Source organism: Chroicocephalus ridibundus, chromosome 9, assembly GCF_963924245.1.
Source record: "Chroicocephalus ridibundus chromosome 9, bChrRid1.1, whole genome shotgun sequence".
Lineage (NCBI taxonomy): Eukaryota > Metazoa > Chordata > Aves > Charadriiformes > Laridae > Chroicocephalus > Chroicocephalus ridibundus.
The window spans coordinates 47369355-47388178 of record NC_086292.1 but is presented as its reverse complement, the minus strand read 5'-3'; the positions used below and the strand labels follow the sequence as shown (position 1 = coordinate 47388178).

General features: G+C 45.0%; 1 protein-coding gene across 3 annotated transcripts; it reads right to left on the bottom strand.

Annotated features, from left to right (window-relative positions):
• Nucleotides 1–52: 52 nt before the first annotated feature.
• On the bottom strand, nucleotides 53–18776 carry SLC24A1 (solute carrier family 24 member 1). 3 transcript variants are annotated; one of them, XM_063346378.1, is made up of 12 exons: nucleotides 18622–18776; nucleotides 17874–18028; nucleotides 17201–17322; nucleotides 15100–16168; nucleotides 13254–13316; nucleotides 12131–12239; nucleotides 6552–6638; nucleotides 4727–4830; nucleotides 3871–4074; nucleotides 3404–3493; nucleotides 2097–2263; nucleotides 53–1393 (listed from the first exon to the last, which is right to left on the bottom strand). In XM_063346378.1, exons 4-12 carry the CDS (start codon nucleotides 16021–16023, stop codon nucleotides 1144–1146), a joined length of 1998 nt encoding a protein of 665 aa, XP_063202448.1. In that variant the 5' UTR covers nucleotides 16024–16168; nucleotides 17201–17322; nucleotides 17874–18028; nucleotides 18622–18776; the 3' UTR covers nucleotides 53–1143. The 3 variants fall into 3 exon arrangements, with proteins under 3 accessions (XP_063202448.1, XP_063202451.1, XP_063202449.1); XM_063346381.1 differs by having other exon boundaries at nucleotides 4727–4827; XM_063346379.1 differs by having other exon boundaries at nucleotides 17874–17966.
• Nucleotides 18777–18824: the final 48 nt, after the last annotated feature.

Below are 18824 nucleotides of genomic sequence, written 5' to 3'. Positions count from 1 at the left end.
ACTACGTTGTTTGCTCACGTGAGGCATTGTTAACAATAAACCTTTTGGGTTTGTTGATAGCTGATGTCAGTGGCGTTTTTTCATAGTGGTTATGTAAAGACAGCACTAACAAGAATTAGTGCTGGATACAGTCATCTGTAAATTTCAGAGATTAGTGTCAGGATGAAGACAAAACTTAAGCAGTTCAACTTCTTGTTGTAGTATTTCTGATTCCTGGTTTTAGTTTTTATTTGTGGTAATACGATGTTCTAACCCCAGACTGTGTTGCAAGATCAGATACAGAGTGAAAGGGAGCCATATGGATAGCTTTCAGGATAGCTCTGCAACTCTCAAATCCCGTGTTCTTCTGCAGAGAGAAATAATTCTTCCTGCTTTGCTTTTTCCTTGAAAATCTTGGTACTACATTTCCCCCAGTCTTAAGAGGGCCAGCCAAAAGCATCGCCTCTGAAGTGCATCAGTGTGTTCTGTGTCCACTTTCCTGGAGGTATGTGTCGAGTACCAGTTGTGGCTGCTTTATTGTGGCGTTTGCTGAAAGGACGAAAACTACCTCTGCGCGGGGAAGCCCTGGCAAACCAGCTGCAGCACAAGCATCGGGAAGCGCTGCGCTCAGTGCTTGTACACCGTTTGAGGGAGTTCACTTCTGAGCTGCAGAACGTGTGTTCACATGATTTTAAGCAGAGTACGTCTGTAAAGGCAGGCCCCGGAGTCCAGTCCTGTTCCCACTGAAGTAAAGGTCATTGATTTCAGTGAGTTTGAGGAGTTCACTAGGTAATTTAGAGTGTCCTCCTGAAAACATTTCTATAATGAGTAAACATTCTGTGCTGGCAATTGGCTTCGTTAACATGAGGGGATCAGCCACCCTCAAAACTTCACACATCTGTATCGTATCAGCCTTTCCATGAATGCCTGAACACGTATGCTGTTTGATATCAGTCACCTCGTTATCTGATCTTTTCTGATCCTAAAGAAAAATAGTAGAGGCTGCCACACCACTTGAGATTTATTATTTTTAGTATGTTAAAGATACTTTATTCCCCGTAAGTTTGTTGTAATTCTGGTTGCTTTTTTGCAGTAGAACAATTGCTACCTTAAACCCCTTCTCATTTTGATGTATGCGTCCATACATCTGCATGCGTCCAAATGTCATACAGATACGGGGCAGGATATTATCTTGTCTTCCAACATCACACTGATGATCAAAAACACAAAGTAAAGAGCGAACATAGTGAGCCCCAGTAGTTTGTTCATTTTCCATTTACATGCAGCGATTGAGATGATCACAAATAGGAGCATGAGAAAAAGGAGGACAATTGCACAAAACAAACCGTTGCTACTGACTGCAACTGGACTGAGTCCATTGAAGACAGAATAAAGGAACCAAGGAACCGGCAAACTGCAAGTAAAGGAAAAATAATTGAAAGAAATGTTTTAAGGCAGTTCATTTTCTGCATCATAACTAAGCAATTTTTAAACTGTAACAGGAAAAAAAAATGCATGATTGCTTTCAGTATAACTCGGCATGAATCTAAAATTGATGATGTTTGTGTCAAAAATTGCATTTGGATAATACTTGCACTATCATAATGCAATCCAAGAATCTAAAAGTGGTTTTAAAACAATACCTGTGGATTAAGTGTCTTGGCATGTTCTGATAAAGAAGCCCTGGTGCTTTATAGATGCAGGCACAGATACTGAGCCTTGATTGATGCCTCGGGCTGGGTGAGTCTTTGATGTTAGCCCAAGGTTTGCTGTATTTTTGTCTTGAAAAAAATCAGTCATTTTCTGTTGATTCGGAATTAAGTGAAGATGATGGTGCTTCTGTTTTGAGCTACGTACTGTTATTTTAAGCTGCAGAACAATGACCTGAACTATACAACTTAATGTTCACTGTGCTGCACTAAGTTGTAAAAATCTGCCTTTCCTGACTAGCTGAGGTTTAAAAAACAAAAAACCCCAAAACCTAGTAGCTGGTTGTCCAGCTGCCCTTTACAGCTAAAATGAAATTAATTAAGACCCTGTTCTTAATAGCTGAATAAAACCAGCTATTTTTTTTATTTCAGAAGAAGTGCAACTTTTAGCATTGAACTAATACTCACCCAACAGTGATATCGAAGATATTGCTGCCTACGGAACTGGAGACAGCCATGTCACCTAAGCCTTTCCGTGCGACAATGACGCTGGTGATAAGGTCAGGGATTGATGTTCCTGCTGCCAGTATGGTTAACCCCATAATTTCCTCTGATATCCCAATTGTTTCACCAACCTAATAAATACAAAGAAAGTCGGGTAGGTTGTTAGTTTTGGAACATGGAATTTCATAAATCGTAGAACTGTTAGGGTTGGAAGGGACCTTAAAGATCATCTGGTTCCAACCCCCCTGCTATGGGCAGGGACACCTCCCACTAGATCAGGTTGCTCTGAGGCCTGTCCAGCCTGGCCTTAAAAACTTCCAGGGATGGGGCTTCCACCACCTCTCTGGGCAACCAGTTCCAGCATCTCACCACCCTCATGGTGAAGAACTTCTTCCTAACGTCCAGTCTGAATCGTTCCATCTCTAATTTTAATCCATTCCCTCTGGTCCTACCAATTTAATTGTTCTGTGCAGTCTTTTGGGTTTCATACTACATTCGAGTTAAAATGCTTTAATCCCTTAAAACATGGGAGCATTTTTTCTGCTTTGTAGGATAAAATGTTAAATTTCATAATGTAAGTTGATCTCAGATTTGCTTTATAGTGCAAGGCATCTGATCACAGTGTTGCCGAGACTAAGCAAGGTCAGGTCAGTTACAGCGCAACTCTTCTGTCCTAACTTCACCTCTTCTTGGACGTCTTCTACCTCTCCCTCTCCAGATTTAACATCAGCTGTGTATTATCCGAGAGCTTTGGGAAATGACAGTCTTTGGATTTATGGCTTGAGCAACTGGACTGTGAATGTGCAATATATCACTAAATACAAATTGTGGGTCTGATTCTACAAGATGTAAGTATTATTTCCCAGAATACCAAGTGAAGATTAAGGCGAAGGGAGTTGAGATCATTTAGCAGCTTCCAGAATCAGAACCTGTATTTTCCTAGAATTTTAATTAGGTGAGGGGTAATTATGTTCTGCACAGAAGCATTCATCAATGAAAAGGCAGTATTAAGATAAATCTTGATGGCACTTTTCCTTTCACTGATGCACAAATTCCCTTGGAAGCTCTTGAAAAAGAATGACTCTCTGTCAGATTGAAAAGAATGAAATTGAAAATTCCCTTTTGGGTTCTAACAAAACAAAGTTTCTACTGTTGTGATGGATGGCTGCGGCTGTAATTCATCAGATAAAACACCCCAGTGACGCTCCCCTCTCTCTTCATCTGCTACTTCTGAGATAGTCTTATTTGCAGAAAGAAAATAAACCCCTCACCTGGTGAGCCCACCACACCATGAGGTAAGAGAATACAGCAATCCAGATGATGGATCCAAAAAACGTGATGACAAAGAATTTTTTGGAGTCCTGTTAAAATCAAGTTTGAAAATAAAAACATGGAGAAGTTTCAGGAAAGTTAACAACCCCCAATGGAAAGTATCCACCTGAAACACTTCGCTGCAATCAATGGCTTGAATGTGGACCCTGATCTCTCTAATTGTATTTATTTTTTGTCAGCTTGATTTGATGACCAATAGTTTCTAGTCTTCTGTGACTTATTAAATTACGTCTGTGGAACTATGTTATGCTGCAGGTGGGGCTCCTGTCCCGCTCCCTGTAGCATTAACAGCGCTTCAAGTAGGCAAAGACTCTAGACATGGACAAACAGAAGTGGGGACTCTTGCCGAGAGGAACTCTATAGCTCAGTTAATGAATCCCGCAGCAGAAGGAAGATAGATTCTTACTGGGTTTCTAACGTCAGGCATAGTGCTCCAGAGAGGGAAGACAATGGGAAAGAGGAAAAGGTAAATTGCTTGTTTCTTCCGAGTTTCTGGCCATTCAAGAGATAATGGCTCATCATTTTCATCATCATCATCTGTGCTGTCATCATCACTGTCTTCCTCACTCCCAGAGCTGCTGTCTTCTGAGGTGTTGCTGTCTGATGAGGGCTGTAGACCAGGAAAAAAGAAAAAAACAGCCAATACATTTTCAAACTAGCAAGGAGCTGCACAGCATTTCTTCACCATGGCCTCGCCTTGGCCGAGGTCACATCTGTAAAACGGCTGAGGGCAGCCACAGCCCCCATCTTGCTATTGTGAGACAAAATCCAGAGCCTGTGTATTACGTTAACTAATTTCTATCAGTTAATTAGAACCAACTTTTAGACGGGGTTTTGACACTAACGAAACATTTACCATCTGTCCTTGGTAAACCTTTCCTCATCAGAACAGCCAGATTACACCAACTCGAAAGGAGGGATTCAGGAAACAAAACAGAAACGTATACTGGTGAGCACAGGAGAGGCAGGTAGTCATGTCTTCCCTTATGCTGGAGTTACCCCTCTGACCTCAGAAGAGTCATCTGAGGAGAAAATACTATGCAGTATCAGTTGGTGTCATATTTTGGATCTGCTTTGTGTTTGTAAGCTGAAATGTTTCACCTAATGCCGTAATAGATCTCGCCACTACACACGCTACGTATAGTTGCCAGTTTTGGGAAATGGATTGGGTCCTATCCCAAAAGCCCTGGAGAGGGAAGAAGGAAAGTACGTGAGAAGTTTGGTCTGGAGTGAGCACTTATCGCCTATCGTCACTTAAATACCTGTCCATCTTGTGGTGCGTTTGCGTTCTGTTTCTCTTTGCTGGGTTCAGAGTCACTGGCAGGAGTTACCTGGACGCTGCTCGGTGCCTTCTTTTCCTCTTCTGCTAAAAGTGATAAGAAGGAATATTGGTTTCAGTCACCTTAGCCGCAGGTGGTCGCCTTCCTCTTGATCAGCAGGGAGGCTTGATCTTCCTACAAGAACGTGTGGTGTTTCGCGTTGAGCCCCATCTGATTGCTTAGGTTTTGTGTTTGTCCCCTCTGTTTTCTGTGGATTGTGATGAGTAAAAGCCAGGCGGAATCTGGCACAGAATGTTACCTTGATGCTCCTATGACCTTCTATCTGAAACTGCTGTAAGAGGCACATGCGTAACAACAGGGAAATGCTAATTATCTGATCTACAACCGATGAGCGTTTCTTGGTTTCAGTCTGGATTCAGAAGATCTTATTAAAGCCATCCTTAAAAGCCAGAAAGGATGTAAAGCTTTGCTTTCCCTTTTTTTTTTTTTTTTTTCTAATAGAGCGCGGCATTCTCCAGGGAACTGATATTTTTCGAGGCTTCTGAGAAATGGCTGTTACGTGCTGCCAGGCTTTAATGCCTAATCTGTTGGTAGGTATTCAAATGCAAATAGGAAAGTGCTGACACATACAAGGAAAAAACTGCAATGTCCTCTGTGCTGTTCCTGTGTTAACCTGCGTAGCCAAGAGGAACCTGGAAACCCCTGTGCGGAATAGTGTGGGAATATGGGCAACACGCAGCAGAGGGGAGAGGGGGTGCCTGGCGCTCTGCCCGCTCACGGCAAGGGCCCTTTTCAGACTGCTGCAATTTAGGTTAAGGGATCCCCTCCACATAGTCAGGCCTGTCAAGTCAGTAGGATCGTGTTGTCCCATGAATTGTACCGGGATGGGGCGTTACAGGGTATCTTATCCTGAACTGGGTGCGCTGGTCCAGTACAGTGCCTCACAACTTAACTAGGGAGCAAGTCTAGAGGGGAGACTTTCAGAAACAGAGAAAACTCACTGTTTTCTGTGAGTACTATTTGTGATTTCTGAAACCAGGCCTTGAGAGCGTTCACGGGGGATGCTTTCAGCCCAGAGCGGGAGAGAGAACAATAATGCTTTTGGAATGTGCACAGCTTTACCTATGCACCAACAAAGATGGTGGAACATGTTATGGGGTGAAAATCCAGTGAAGTCAATGTGGTATTGATAACTCGCATCAAGAATTTACTTGTTTCTTAAAGAGTATTTTCCTCAAGTTTGGTCTCGTTCACATAGGTGAGGCTCAATGTCTTGAGGTACTCGGGTACTCAGGAAAAACCAAAAACTATTAAAAGGGAGGATGCACAGACCCTCAGAATTGTTATAGACAAAGCCAGCGCAGCTTTTCTCTGTAGAGGAATCTTTTGTGCTCTTCTGCAAATGTGCCAAGTTTCCAAGCTAAAATGAAGGTACTTTGTTTTAACGAATACCTCGTTTGCAGGGTCTACCACAGGTAAGCAGCATAGCAGCACCCAACTGCTGGCTGTAATGACACGATTTCCCCTCTTCCACCCTTCTGGTGGCAATTTGCACTACATCCCTGTGGCACTTTCTGTTTGGACGTGCTCACCAACCACTCCTGGCTTCCCGTGGGGATGGCTTTTATTGCCCACTGTTAGACCACGTTGACTGATTTCTGCTGCGATATTATAGCAGCCGTCTGTGAGCAGTAATAACAGAAAACTTGTACTGGACCATAGCGTTTCTTTGGCAGCCCTTGGGTGTTGAGTGCTGGGAAGGTGAGGGGTTGCAGTGCAAAACAAGGCAAACTCCTCTTGCACTCACCTTCTGGTTTTGATCCTTGTCCAGCCAGAGCGTCTACTTTGGCCTTGGCTATCTTGCTCAGGATGTCGACCCTGTCTTTAAATCTTGCTGTGGATGAGAAGGATACGTTTGTCAGCAGCTGTCAGCTTTGCAAAACTCCCCTTTACCTGCCTCCCCCCAACACACGCACACCCTCGCCCCTTTCCTCTTGCGTGGATTGCAGCCAGCACTGACTTGGGAGCTGTCGATTTGGCTGCGGCCCTAGGTTTTGGCTGCTGCTTGTTGATCGTAGTGGTTATATTTAAATGCTTAGTACTACGGCAATTATGCCAGCAATTTGACATGTAACCAATACTTTCGTATTTCAAAGAAACTGTAGAGGGAAGAGAAATCCTTTCCAGTTCAGTAATACAGGGGATATCTGTACTTCCTAGGAAACAAACGCAGAGAGAACAGAGGAGTTGTTTTGATGCAGTATCATTTTGTTCCCAAAGGACTACTGCTGTTTTTTCTGGCTTGACTATGTGCAAGCTAAAAGTGACACCTTTCTTCTGCCACGTGACTGCTGAAGAGGCTTTACAGTGCTGTCTGCAGCCTGGCGACCTGATGGTAAGGAAAAATAAAATCCTTTTATATTCCCGTTACCTGGAAAATTACTGATTTCTCTAAGCATATGTGAATGTCTTCTCCGCTGGAGTTGATCTAAATTCCTGGTATCCACATTTAACATGGTCCAGGCAACCCAAGAGGTCATCTTCACCAGTGCAGTGTCCAGTACTGTATTTCTGGGACTGCTGAGGACTTCTGCTGTAAACCATACTCTGCTCAGCTGAGCTGCTTTATTGTTGTTTTACTGTGAAATTGTGTGTCTCCAGAGTTAGGTGTTGTGCTCAAATATCTTAATCCTACTCTCACTGAAAGCGAGCAAGTCATCAACTCAAAGAAAAGACTCATTTTGCTCTAATCTATATTGTCTGTTGAGCTGCCTACCCAAAGACTAAGCTGAGGGCCGCAGGGCTTGCACATGGACAGTAGCCACAAGAAATTGGCCGTGCTATGCTTGGCTTGTGTGCGGGGCTGTAAATTAATTTCCTCTGAAAGTTTTATCACACTGATTTAATCTACTGTACTGTTGACTGCAACCAGAACGTGCTGTTGTCATTTGCCTGAAGGGCAGGGCCCTGACACTGTATTCATCACCACGATACCGAGTTAATAGAAATAGCAGGTCCGAGGCCCTGAGCCACGCAGGTAGAGCTACTGTTCTGAGCTGAACCTCGCCAAAATCAGTAGATTCTGGTCTAGTTGGAAGAGGCTGACTTTTCCATGCTCCTTGTCAATATTGAAGCCTGCCAGAGGGAATGTGAAGCACTTTGCTTCGTTCCCCCTCTACCGATGCTAAGCACAAGCATACCCAACCGTGCAGGGCAACAAAGAGGTGACCTTTTGCTCCCGGTCTCCTCTAACCACTGGGCAATGCGTCTTTCTGTTCAGCTTTTCCCAGAAGCTGTTGCAAAAGCTTCTGTCAGCAGGGTCAGGGCGGTCAGGCTCAGCCTGAAAGAGATTATATAAATTCAAGCTCCTGACGTCCTGCCCTCACCTAGGCTGCAGGCTGTGAGCATCTCTCTCTCAGGATAAAGAGCTTAGGCCCAGGCCACTATCCAGTTCTCATGAGATCAGCCTCATTTAAAAAGGTGTTAATTCCCCTGACACACATTTCATGCAGGATGGGCTGAGACTGGAGGAAGAGTTGGCTATAAGCTGTCCAGATCTGCAGGTCAGCATGGGGAGGAAGGATATCTGTCAGGCTAGTCCTGGGGATTATCTGAGCAGGGCACGGCTGGTGTCCCCAGCCCCCTGGGCTCAGTCCTCCCTGAGGACTGCGGTCCCCTGGGACATTCACTGCTGGAAACTCTCTGCCCCCTGCGCTGAGAGCCCGTCACATGCCTGTGTCCAGGGCCCTGAGATGCTCTTCAGGAAGGTCGAGAGCATCCAGGCTGCACTCGCGGTAGCAGCTGAGCTTCTACCTTGAGTTTGGCTCTTATGTTTAATTAATTCCGTGCCTCTCATATTTAATCTATCGGGGCTAATTTACAACGTGAACAGTGGGCAGGGTTTTTTCTTTGAAATTTGGCATTGGAGATTCTGCTGTCTAAAAGCAGACGTAAAAAAAAAGTCTCATGATTCCTTTTGCTCCTTTGTATCACGATTCTCTCAGAACAAGTGATTGAATGCTAATAAAGCAAGGAAAAACTGTAGCTGCCTTAAGACTTCTGGCTCAGTTCTAGCCTGCAACACTGCCTGCTGCTTTATTCTGGTCTAATTTCCAAAATCATTAGCTTGTTAACTGGGGCACACTGAGGGTAGACAGCTCTGATAACCTCGCTGCTGGAGCCTTTTTCTTCATTCAACAGTAAAAGCAGGCTTCTGTCTTCTTCCCTGCATGACTAGAGTTTAAAGAATAATCCGATGGTAAAACTGGAGGTTCAGAAACGAGAGCGTTCCTCAGTCTTCCCGAAATTCTTGTTCCCTTTAATTTCCCAACAGTTCCCTCCAATGTCTAGCTGCAAAATCATGAAAAGTTCTCAAGCTCTGGTTCTACACTTCCTCTACAGAGGAAGTGGGGGAAAAAACCAAAGGTGCTAGAAATTCCCTACTTAAAAATAAGAAAGGCACTTTGAAAATAAAAGCTTCTATCAAAAATGTAGTTCAAGATGCAATGTAAAAGTTAGAACTTCTAAAGAAAAATGCCTAGTCTCCTGTAGAAAAAGACTTAAATAATGATCCCTTCCTAATACAAAAGGAAAAAAACCAAACATTCTGAACTTAATCCACTGCTCAAATGAGAAATTTTGTTTCACACAAGGGGTGTTTCGTTAGGAACAGTGAAAAAAAAATTTGTATTTCAGACTTCTCCTTTATTTCTAAAACCTCTGCCTCTGGAAGTTGGGGTTGGAGGCCCAGTGCTAGCAGGTTTTTCGCATTTTGGACTCTTGCTGTCCTGAAACTGCTTCTGCACTGCCCAAATAAAACACAACTGCAGCATAAGGAAGGAAACCCTACAGAGATCCTAATTTCAGTAGGTTAAGCTAGGAACTGCTGAGCAATAGCTGGCAACTTTTTCTTTTGCAGAGTGTTCTCTACCATCGCGTCTAAGTGCTGATGCTACAGGCATTGGCAAGAAGGAACAAGGACCCTTGAGGAAAGATAAATTGCTTTGGGATAATCTTTTATGTTGCAACGTAATTACAGAAATGTGTCCGGTACAGACAGTGCTGCACACACTGCAAAGAGAAGGGCTTTGTTGGTGATTGGTGGGAAATCGGCACCCAGCTGTCCTGAGGGTACCAGAGGGCTGCAGTACTAATAACACAAAGGCTGAGCTTGCAGTCCTGATAGGCCTCTCGGGTTCAAATCCTTTTTCAGAGTCATCCTAGGGAAGTAATTTCATCTTTTTGGCCAAGATCCTCAAAGCACTTAGGTTTCTCAATCTATTCATAAATGGTTCCTTTTCTCCAGGCTCCGTTTTCTTTAGGTATTAGTCTATCGGGGTAAGGAGCGTCTCCTGCTAGATACACAGCACCTGGGACGCTGGCTCCTCAATTTTGAGCACTGCGCTGTTGTAATATCAGTAACTTTCTTTATTGTCACTTTTTCTAAGGAGCTGTATACATTCTGGCAACGCTGAGTGGGACAGGCATGTACCCGGGGCAGAGGTTTTGCCCTTAACTCAGCAGCACTATTATAGCAAAGGGTCTAAGAAATAACAACCTTTTGGAAAGACCGTAGTCCCTGTTGTGAACACGAGACCTGCTTAAGCAGATATGGTCACACTCCCATCTAGTGGCTGCCGCTTGCTGGGACAGTAACTCTCTCTCTGCCTAGCTGAAATGAGAGGGGAAGTTGTCTTTCAAGGATCCAAGTTCCCCCCCACTCCCGTTTATTCCGTATTCGCAAATCATGGTGATGCCAGCCTCTTTAGCAAGGCCAGTGGCTCACAGCTGCATTGAGCGCCCCCCCCCCGCAGTGTAATCTGGGCTGAGCTGGCTGGGGCAGCGCTGGAGTGCTCTCCTTGGCTGGGGTTGGCATCCTCAGGCCCCCACAACTTCTACTGAGGTCCCAGGGTTTCACCAAGCTGAAGACACCAGCCTGGCCCAGAAGTGTGTCCTGGCCTGGGGTGGGCAGATGCTGCATAAAGACACTTAGCGGTGCAGGAAGGATGAGAAGGCGCTGGAGGGTCTCTGAGTGGCAGCAGTCCCTCAGGTCTGGCACTTTTTGATGCTAAAGGCAATGGCATGTCCTCTCGTAAGATTTTGGTTTTAACCTTGTGCTGTTGATAGCGCCTTTTGGAGGGGACAGGAGGCAAGGGCAGTAGAGCAAACCCTGATGAGTCTGGCTCTTGTTAGGCCACTCTTAGTAATGTGATGGGTGCCTTCGCTAAAATCTATCAAAGCAGACATTTATCTGTCTTGCTGTCCTTATCAAGTCTCCTTTGTTCCCTTGATCAGTTTGTGCAGCTAGGATTTTGATCTGGAGAGTCCTTTTTGTAACCTCTGTGATAGACATGAGAGGTGTTGATCTGCTTAGCTTCAATCTCTTTTTGAATGGACAACAGATAATCTCTTTAGAACAAGTAGGGCAGTGGAGGGCGGTGCATGTGCTGGGCTACGAAAGAAAATCTAAATAAAACCATCTTTTTTTAACACACTTTTACCATTTCTTGGAAAATGAACCTGTATGCTGTGTTTTCATTAAGTTGATAGAAAGCAGCACGTTAAAAGTGTGTGTACAAAGCCCTTGGATCTGTCTGGAGAGGTGGCTTTTCTGCACCTTGGGCACTTTGAAAGATGTCTTAGTCCTGAGCTGATCAGCCCTTGGCCCTGGGGAGCTGGCCCACTGCCTGCAAAGTGCTGTGGGTACAGTTTACTTTGACAGAGATGATACTGCAGTGTTGCAGGTGGGCTTTTAGAGGAGCTTGGTGTTGCTCTAAATCACATACGGCTTGGCTTAAACATCATAATTGGAACCTGCTGTGTGTTTTAGATCTCAGCTGGGATTTTAACCACTGACAAAATTATAATTCTTCAAAGCTTTTAACTTCTTTTTCCTCTTCTTTAGGTTTATGCCTTGTAAGGGGCTGTGCGCACAGCTGGGGAGGTGTACAGGTCATGAGCTCTCCCCATGTTCATTTTCCCATTGTAAAATGAGACTGATTGATAGGTTCTCAAAAACATAGTGGGGGGGACCAGTGGGGGACTGCAGTGACCACCACTGCTTGCAGGGGCCCCAGCAATAGCAGCTGCTCCACATGCCCTCATCCCCCCTCCAGCAGCAGCTGCCACCACAGCAGCAACCACTTTGGCCCAGGCAAAGTAGATATGGCGGGGCTGGAATGTGAAGTGTTTGTCCTGTCTAGCCACGAGATCAGAAGGGGTTCATCCCACTGTGGCAGAGCTCCCCCCACGTAACATTATCTGTGATAGTCAGAGCTGCATTTCAAGGATGAGTTGCTGATCCCCAACACCCTGACATACAAAGGCTGTATTCCCAGTTAAACTGGCTGCAAACCCACGTCCCTCCGATGTGGAGCATTCACTCACCTTCTGCCAGGGGGTCCAGGGTGTGGATCATGAGTTGGAAGATGGTGCTGCGCATCTGAGAGTTGTGCAGGGAGGCTGAACTGCTGCCTCGCTGTAAGGCTGATCCAGGCTAGGGAAAGGTACAATGCAGCAGTCAATAGCAGTTTCCTCCTCAAAACAGCACCGCTGGCTCACCTCTGCCCTGAGGATGCATTTCTACGGAGGCTGATCTCCCCAACTCAAGGAGCAGCGTCTGCACAGATTACAAGCAGCCTCTGCATCCAAGTTCACAGGATGGTTGACCGTTCACAGCAAGAGACACGCTCTTGAGATAGCAGGTCAACCTGTCCTTAGACAAATGCAATGGTCTCGCACAGACTCAGCATCAATACAAAGTTATTATAAAATATAATAAGCAAAGCATGCCGTGCCTTTAGTCATGAACTTATTAATACCTGGGTAGATTTATATGCTGCTACAAGGTAATGCTACAGTCCTGTCAGGTGTCCTGACTTAACTTGAAAGCTCTGGTGCTCTTTTCTAACAGTCAGCACCAGGGTCCTAATGAGCTTTTGACTGAACATTAATTAGTACAGGTAGGTTAAGTGCATAGAGGAAAAAGTAGCATCCACATGAGGAAGCTAACACCTGTATGTACATATGCAGCCATTACATCAGATAGGCCTCTCCATGCAATGGCTGGCCAGACAAAGGGTCACCAGTTTAACCAGGAGCAGAAGAATGAGCTCTCCAGTGTTCGCTACGGGAAAGGACAGACCCTACCAGCCTCTGCTCTGGGAGCCCAGGAGGAAAACTGGCCATGAAACCAGGTAAGAAAAGTCATGCTCTGAATTTCTCTGTGCCTGTTTCAAGTGCAGAATGAATAGTACTCTGCTAGTCAAATCCACTCAGGAAGCCTGAGCTGTCTCTTAATTTTTATTAAAAGGCCTTTAAGGACACAACTCAGCCAGGTGTCCTCTTAAGTGAGCTGTGGATATTGTGCCAAGCATGGCTGGTTCTTTGCACAAATTAGGATTTGGTCCAGGTTCTTGACACAGACGTTCACATCTTTATTCATGACCTGACACGGGGAGGGGTTCAAAATACAATGACTTCAGATCCCTGTAAAGTTGCTCCGACCTACCTGCAGTCTCCTCCCATCTGCTGGCTTCTTTGTTCCATCATCCGCAACTGCTGCACTGCTTTTCTGCACGCAAGCAAGAACAAAAACTATTGAACACCACTACCGCTTCACCTGCTTTTTCAGGGTGCAATGCTAGCTCTTCAGGCTAGTGCCCGTGAAAGTGAGACAGCTAATACCAATGACCGTGCATGGATGCTCCTGAAAGAGCCGAAGCCATGTGCTCTCCTTAAAACCATGTGGCTTCCAAGAAAAACAGGACTCTACCCACAGCTCCTCGGTGAGGATGCAGGTACCTGGAGATGGACTCAAATGGCCTCTACCATCTGATTCCTGTAGAAATGGGCAGTCCCAGACTTCATCCCCAAACATTTGTATCCTTACTCATTTTCCAGCAGAGGCAGAGTGAAGGTGCAAAGTGCTATTTTTTTCTAGTGATCAGCATTACTTTCCATATAGGTAATTTATTTCGCCACCAGCTCTCTGTCATGTCACTATACGCTAGTGAGAGTTCTCTGTAAACCTAAAGTGGAGGGTTTTTTCCCCTTCAATTTGAAGGGTTGGATTCAATTTGTGACGGTTGGTCACATCCACAGTGATGTATGTGTATAGCTGCAGCATCTTGCACATGTATCCCACTGGAGTGTAACATGTGAGCTTTCAGGACTCCCAGCCTCAAGTCCTGGCTGAAAGACAGAGCGGGAGGAGGAAAGAAAAGCACTTTCTTGATTCTGCACCACTTCAACTATCCTCACCCCTTCTGCTTTCTTACCTTATATTATGTGAAAGGAATGCCGAGACCAGAAGGGGCAAAGCATGCTTAAATGCCAGTGACACACATCTGAATAGCAAAGCGCGCCAATGCCAGAGGCCAACGTGAAATCTAGTGGTCTCTGCTCAGCAACTGGCAGTAGCACAAGTCAAGAAGACAAAGAGGAGAGTTGGGAAAGGACAGAGGAGGAAGAAGTGGGCAGGCACATTCAAGAAGACAAAGTCCCAAGTGTTCTGGAAAGCATGTCCTGCAGATCAGCCAGTCTGAAAGGGTCACAGGCTCTGGGGACAACTTCAAATACTGCCTTTGTGTAAGCAGTTAACCCTTGCTTCAAAAGACAACGAGTGAAGGGCCCGGTCTCAAACCTGGAGCGTGTGGTTACGCCCTGTCTGAGCGCCGGTGGCATACAGAATTGTGTCTGCGCACACACAGCTGTGGTCGGTGCATGGAAATGGGATTGGGGCATTTCGATCTTGTTGCCAAATGCTGACTGGGAGAGGTGGCAATGGTTGCTAAAGGCTGCCAGGTCCCCTTCTGTGCTGCAGACTGGGTAACAAGTGACACCACCAGTGTCCCAGCAACACACCCCAATTCAGAATGGGAAAAGAGAACTTCTTCCAACATCTCTCATCTGTAAGAGGCTTGGACAGTACCTCTTACCAGAAGCCTTTTTTCCTCTGTTTAACACAGAATTGACAAATCTTGTTCCCAGACTAACGATGTGTTCCTATAAGTGTTTGTTTGGGGTTTTGTTTTGGTTTGGTTTTTTTGGAAAAACTCCTTAACAACAACCGAGTGAGCAAAATCCCACACATCTTTGAAAGCAGATACGCAACCGCAACTGATCTTTTGTAATTGCAAGGGTAGAACGCTCTTTTAGTGGTGTTCTCGAATTTCTTAGAACCACTGCTATCCAGATTGCATTTCCCTCATTTTATAACCATAATTATTGACCAGTACCTGCATTCTGAGGTTTTGTTTGAATATGCACTTTGTGAAGGAGATGCAGTTTTTCTTTGTGGTTTACGCTAGAACGAGTTATTTCCAACTTGCCCTCTGAACAATAAGGACACCAACCTTCCGTATATGCTCTGCTGATGCTGCCTGCACAGCATTTAGCTTCTTGTTCAGCTCCTCCTTCACCCATTGTTCTAGGTACACGTTCTGTTTCATAGTGAACACATATATGGCATAGGCAGTCAGTAAAAGGAGGCTTTCCCACCAATCAATGACACTGTCTAGGAAAAACAGGATGAGCATCAGTAAGTCTACAATGTAGAATGAGATGTCTCTAAATAAGGGCCACCATGTCAGGTGGAGTATCTCCCTCGAGAAGAGGGCACAGGTGCCAATGACAAAGAGGATATTAAACACTGCTGAGCCCACAATGGTACCGATGCCCACATTGCTGTGTGAGATGAAGACACCTATGAGGGAGGTGAAGAGTTCTGGTGCTGATCCACCTGCTGCCATGAAGGTGGCTCCAGCCACATCTTCAGAGATCTGCAACTTTTCTGTGATCACTCCCAAAGCAGGGACAAAATACTCATCACACACTATGGCCAAGGCCACAAATACATACATCATGCCAAAGATGTGAAGTACAACCCACCCTTGCCTGCGTTCTTCCACACTGAATAGGTCCTGGGGATATTCTCCTTTGGACTCGTGTGGTGGCTTTTCATCTGGGTAGCTTTCACTGACATTTTCTCGCTGTGGTGTCGTACCCACTGATGTAGTGATGGGCACAGTTGGCTCGGGATCCACATATACACAGTGCCTTATTTTGGGTGCTGCTGTGACATTGCGTGTTACGGCAGTCTTGTTGCTGGAGAGGTCCCTGGAGGTGACTTTCACAGGGTCCGTGGGTTGGGGTGCTGCGTGTGGAGCTGGAAGGGCAGAGGGGCTGAACTGGAGCTGATAGATAGAAAGGACCAACACTATAGCAAGCAAGAAAAAGATTCGGTTCCGTTGTAGCCGCCTCCTCCGTGGTAAATGCATTTCCTAAAGGTTCAAAAACCAGGGCGGTGTCCAGAAGCCAGTGAAGACTTCTCTTGATCAGTAGTTTGCACTTATATCCACCATTGGAGTTTCCAGCTGATCTTAAGCATCAGGAGTGAAACTGCATGACATAAAGTGTAGAATCCTGCAAAAGAAAATCTATTGTAAAAAATAAAGTACTGCAAGTTTCCATCATTTGGGTAACATTACTTCACTGACCACTTTTCTATTTTTCAGTAAAAAGAAATGGAGGTAAATGAGTAAAATCAGGTCTAGATTCAGATTTCAGTCTTTTCTTCTTTTTTTATTGTGACTGTAGGCTATTGTAACTGATAATCATGGGTTTGGCTTTACATAGAGAGGAGTTGGACAGTTTACATAGACAGTCCAATCTGAGCTGAATTCTGATTCCACCTACTGCCCCTGTTCAGGAGCTATTAAGGTTTGTGTTTTCACCTGGGTCCAGCTGTTATTCTGTAACATTAACAATTGGGTCAGTGTTCTGCAAAAGGAGAGGACACGGCTTCTGTCAAGGAACCTATTTTAAATTGCTAGAAAAGATGATGCTCTGAAGACAAGATCATGCTGTTAAAACCTCCCTCCACACAGACCCATTATTTACCTAAGTAACCTCAACAGGAGGATGAAAAGTGCTTGACAGTTCCCAACTCTGCTGCTCTGTGGCTCTCCAGCCTTGCGCTCCCGCAGAATACAAACCAGCGGTGAGCTTTTCTCTTTCAGTTTGAGAAGAGCAGGAGGAAGACTTGTTTCTTGTAAAACTGAGGGTGCTGAATATCCATTTGTTTCTATGACTACATCTTTTCAAGCCTTTCTGTAGAAATCAGAACTGGCAAAGTGGAACTGTAATCATACCTTTTATTAGGGGGTAATTAGCATATCTTGCATAATTATTTGAACAGCATTTAGAATGGGAGAGAAATTGTAAACGCCAGAGTGACAGAGCCTCCAGCTGTGACAGTATGGGGACAGCGACTTGGGGCTGCAGAGAATTTACCCTTCAGCACTGGATGAATATTTTACCTTAGAACATCGCTCTTTGTGGATTTATTATTTTTTCCCAGAGTGGGAATGTTACGTTATACTTGAGCTGGATGTGAATCACAGTTTTGTAAGCCATTCTCAGATAAGCTCTTCATGCAAGTTAGCATACACTTACCCTCTTGCATAACACCCAGTGAAGTAATCAGCCTAAATTTCTTGCAAGACAGGCTTTATTATCTTCTTTTATATAGTTGGGAGGATCACTAAGGCAACAGTAATAGAGGGTCATGGGAGTACCTAGATAAATAGATGATATAAGCTTTGCTTTTCATATGTAAAAAGAACATGAACATGCATATGGCAGAATTGCATAATATAATAAGAAATTGCACATTATTAGAAAATAACCCTTCCTAATAAAGATAAGAGAGTGAAAGGATGACAGAGAGAACAGAAGACATTTGTACACACCCCTACTTAAGCACTGTTTTTATTTCTCCTCTCCAAAATGAACTGCCTGAAAGACCTTTTGCAAGCAGAAAGATATGCAAAGCTAGGATCAACTGTAAGAGCTCTCCAGCCTGTCGCAATACCTGACCATCAGACTCTGTATTTCTCTACTCTTGTAAGTTTTGTGGTTCTTTTCCAGAGTGTATTGCCTCTTACAGGTCAAGGAACCTTCTGTCAAGGAACCTATTTTAAATTGCTAGAAAAGATGGTGCTCTGAAGACAAGATCATGCTGTTAAAACCTCCCTCCACACAGACCCCTGATCAACTCCTTTCTCACCGTCTCAGACAGTGAGATCTGAAGAGATCTGAAGCAATCAAAGAAACCTCCACAGCTTACCTTCCAAAGATGCTGCCCAAGAGGAAGAAGAGTACCGACGGTTGAGCGTACTGCTGGAGGCTTCTTTGACACTGAACAGCCAGGTGGGAGATGCTGTTGCAGAGAGAAGCAGATGAAAATGATCCCATTTTCGTGATGCCTCTGCTAGCGGAATTCTAATACAAGAGAGGGTCAGGTATGAAGGACATATTACTGGTGGAATAGGCAATCCAGTTTAATACCTGCAGTCCCTAAGAAGATTAAATAGTATTGTATAGATTTGTGTCTATCTCTGAAGCCAGTATCTTTGTCTGCTACTACAGGTTATTCTCGGTATGAGGGCAGGCGATTATCTCCATTACATGCTACCAGATGAAAGCACCAGCTGTGAGACACTGCAGGTATGGAAGAGAGCAGCTGGGGTAACTCACACCGCAGCGGTGGTCACCAAAACAAGACAGCTCAAACGTAGCTGCATTTCGAGGCTATTCGTACTGCTGACAGGCCAGACAAGTGGCTCTGCTGGCCCTTGCCTGGACATGAGCCTACTTTGCAATGCCAGAGGGAGGTTAAAACTCGCTGCCTCCTGGAAAAACCCCTCAGCTCTGGCACCGTGCTGGGGGAGGCAGAGGGAGGGATGCTCAGGGCCCTGCAGCCCAGGCTGCCCTCAGGAACTCTGTATGGCTGGCGCCGTCACGGGGCAGCTCCACTGCGGAAGAAATAACCACGTTCCTGGCCAAAGATTTCACGGTCATCAAAATCCACTCACCGGGGAAGTAGAAATGATGATAATTTGGTAATTTTAAAGCAAACTGCTCTCTGAATGGACAGCTTTGCAGGGGTACATCCCAGCTTTGCAATGTCCTTTATTGAACGCCCCATCCTTGCACCCCTGCGCGCGGAGCTGGGAGAAGGAGGCTCACCAGCCAGTCGGGATGCTTTTCCATAAACTCTTCTCTATATATAGCAGTT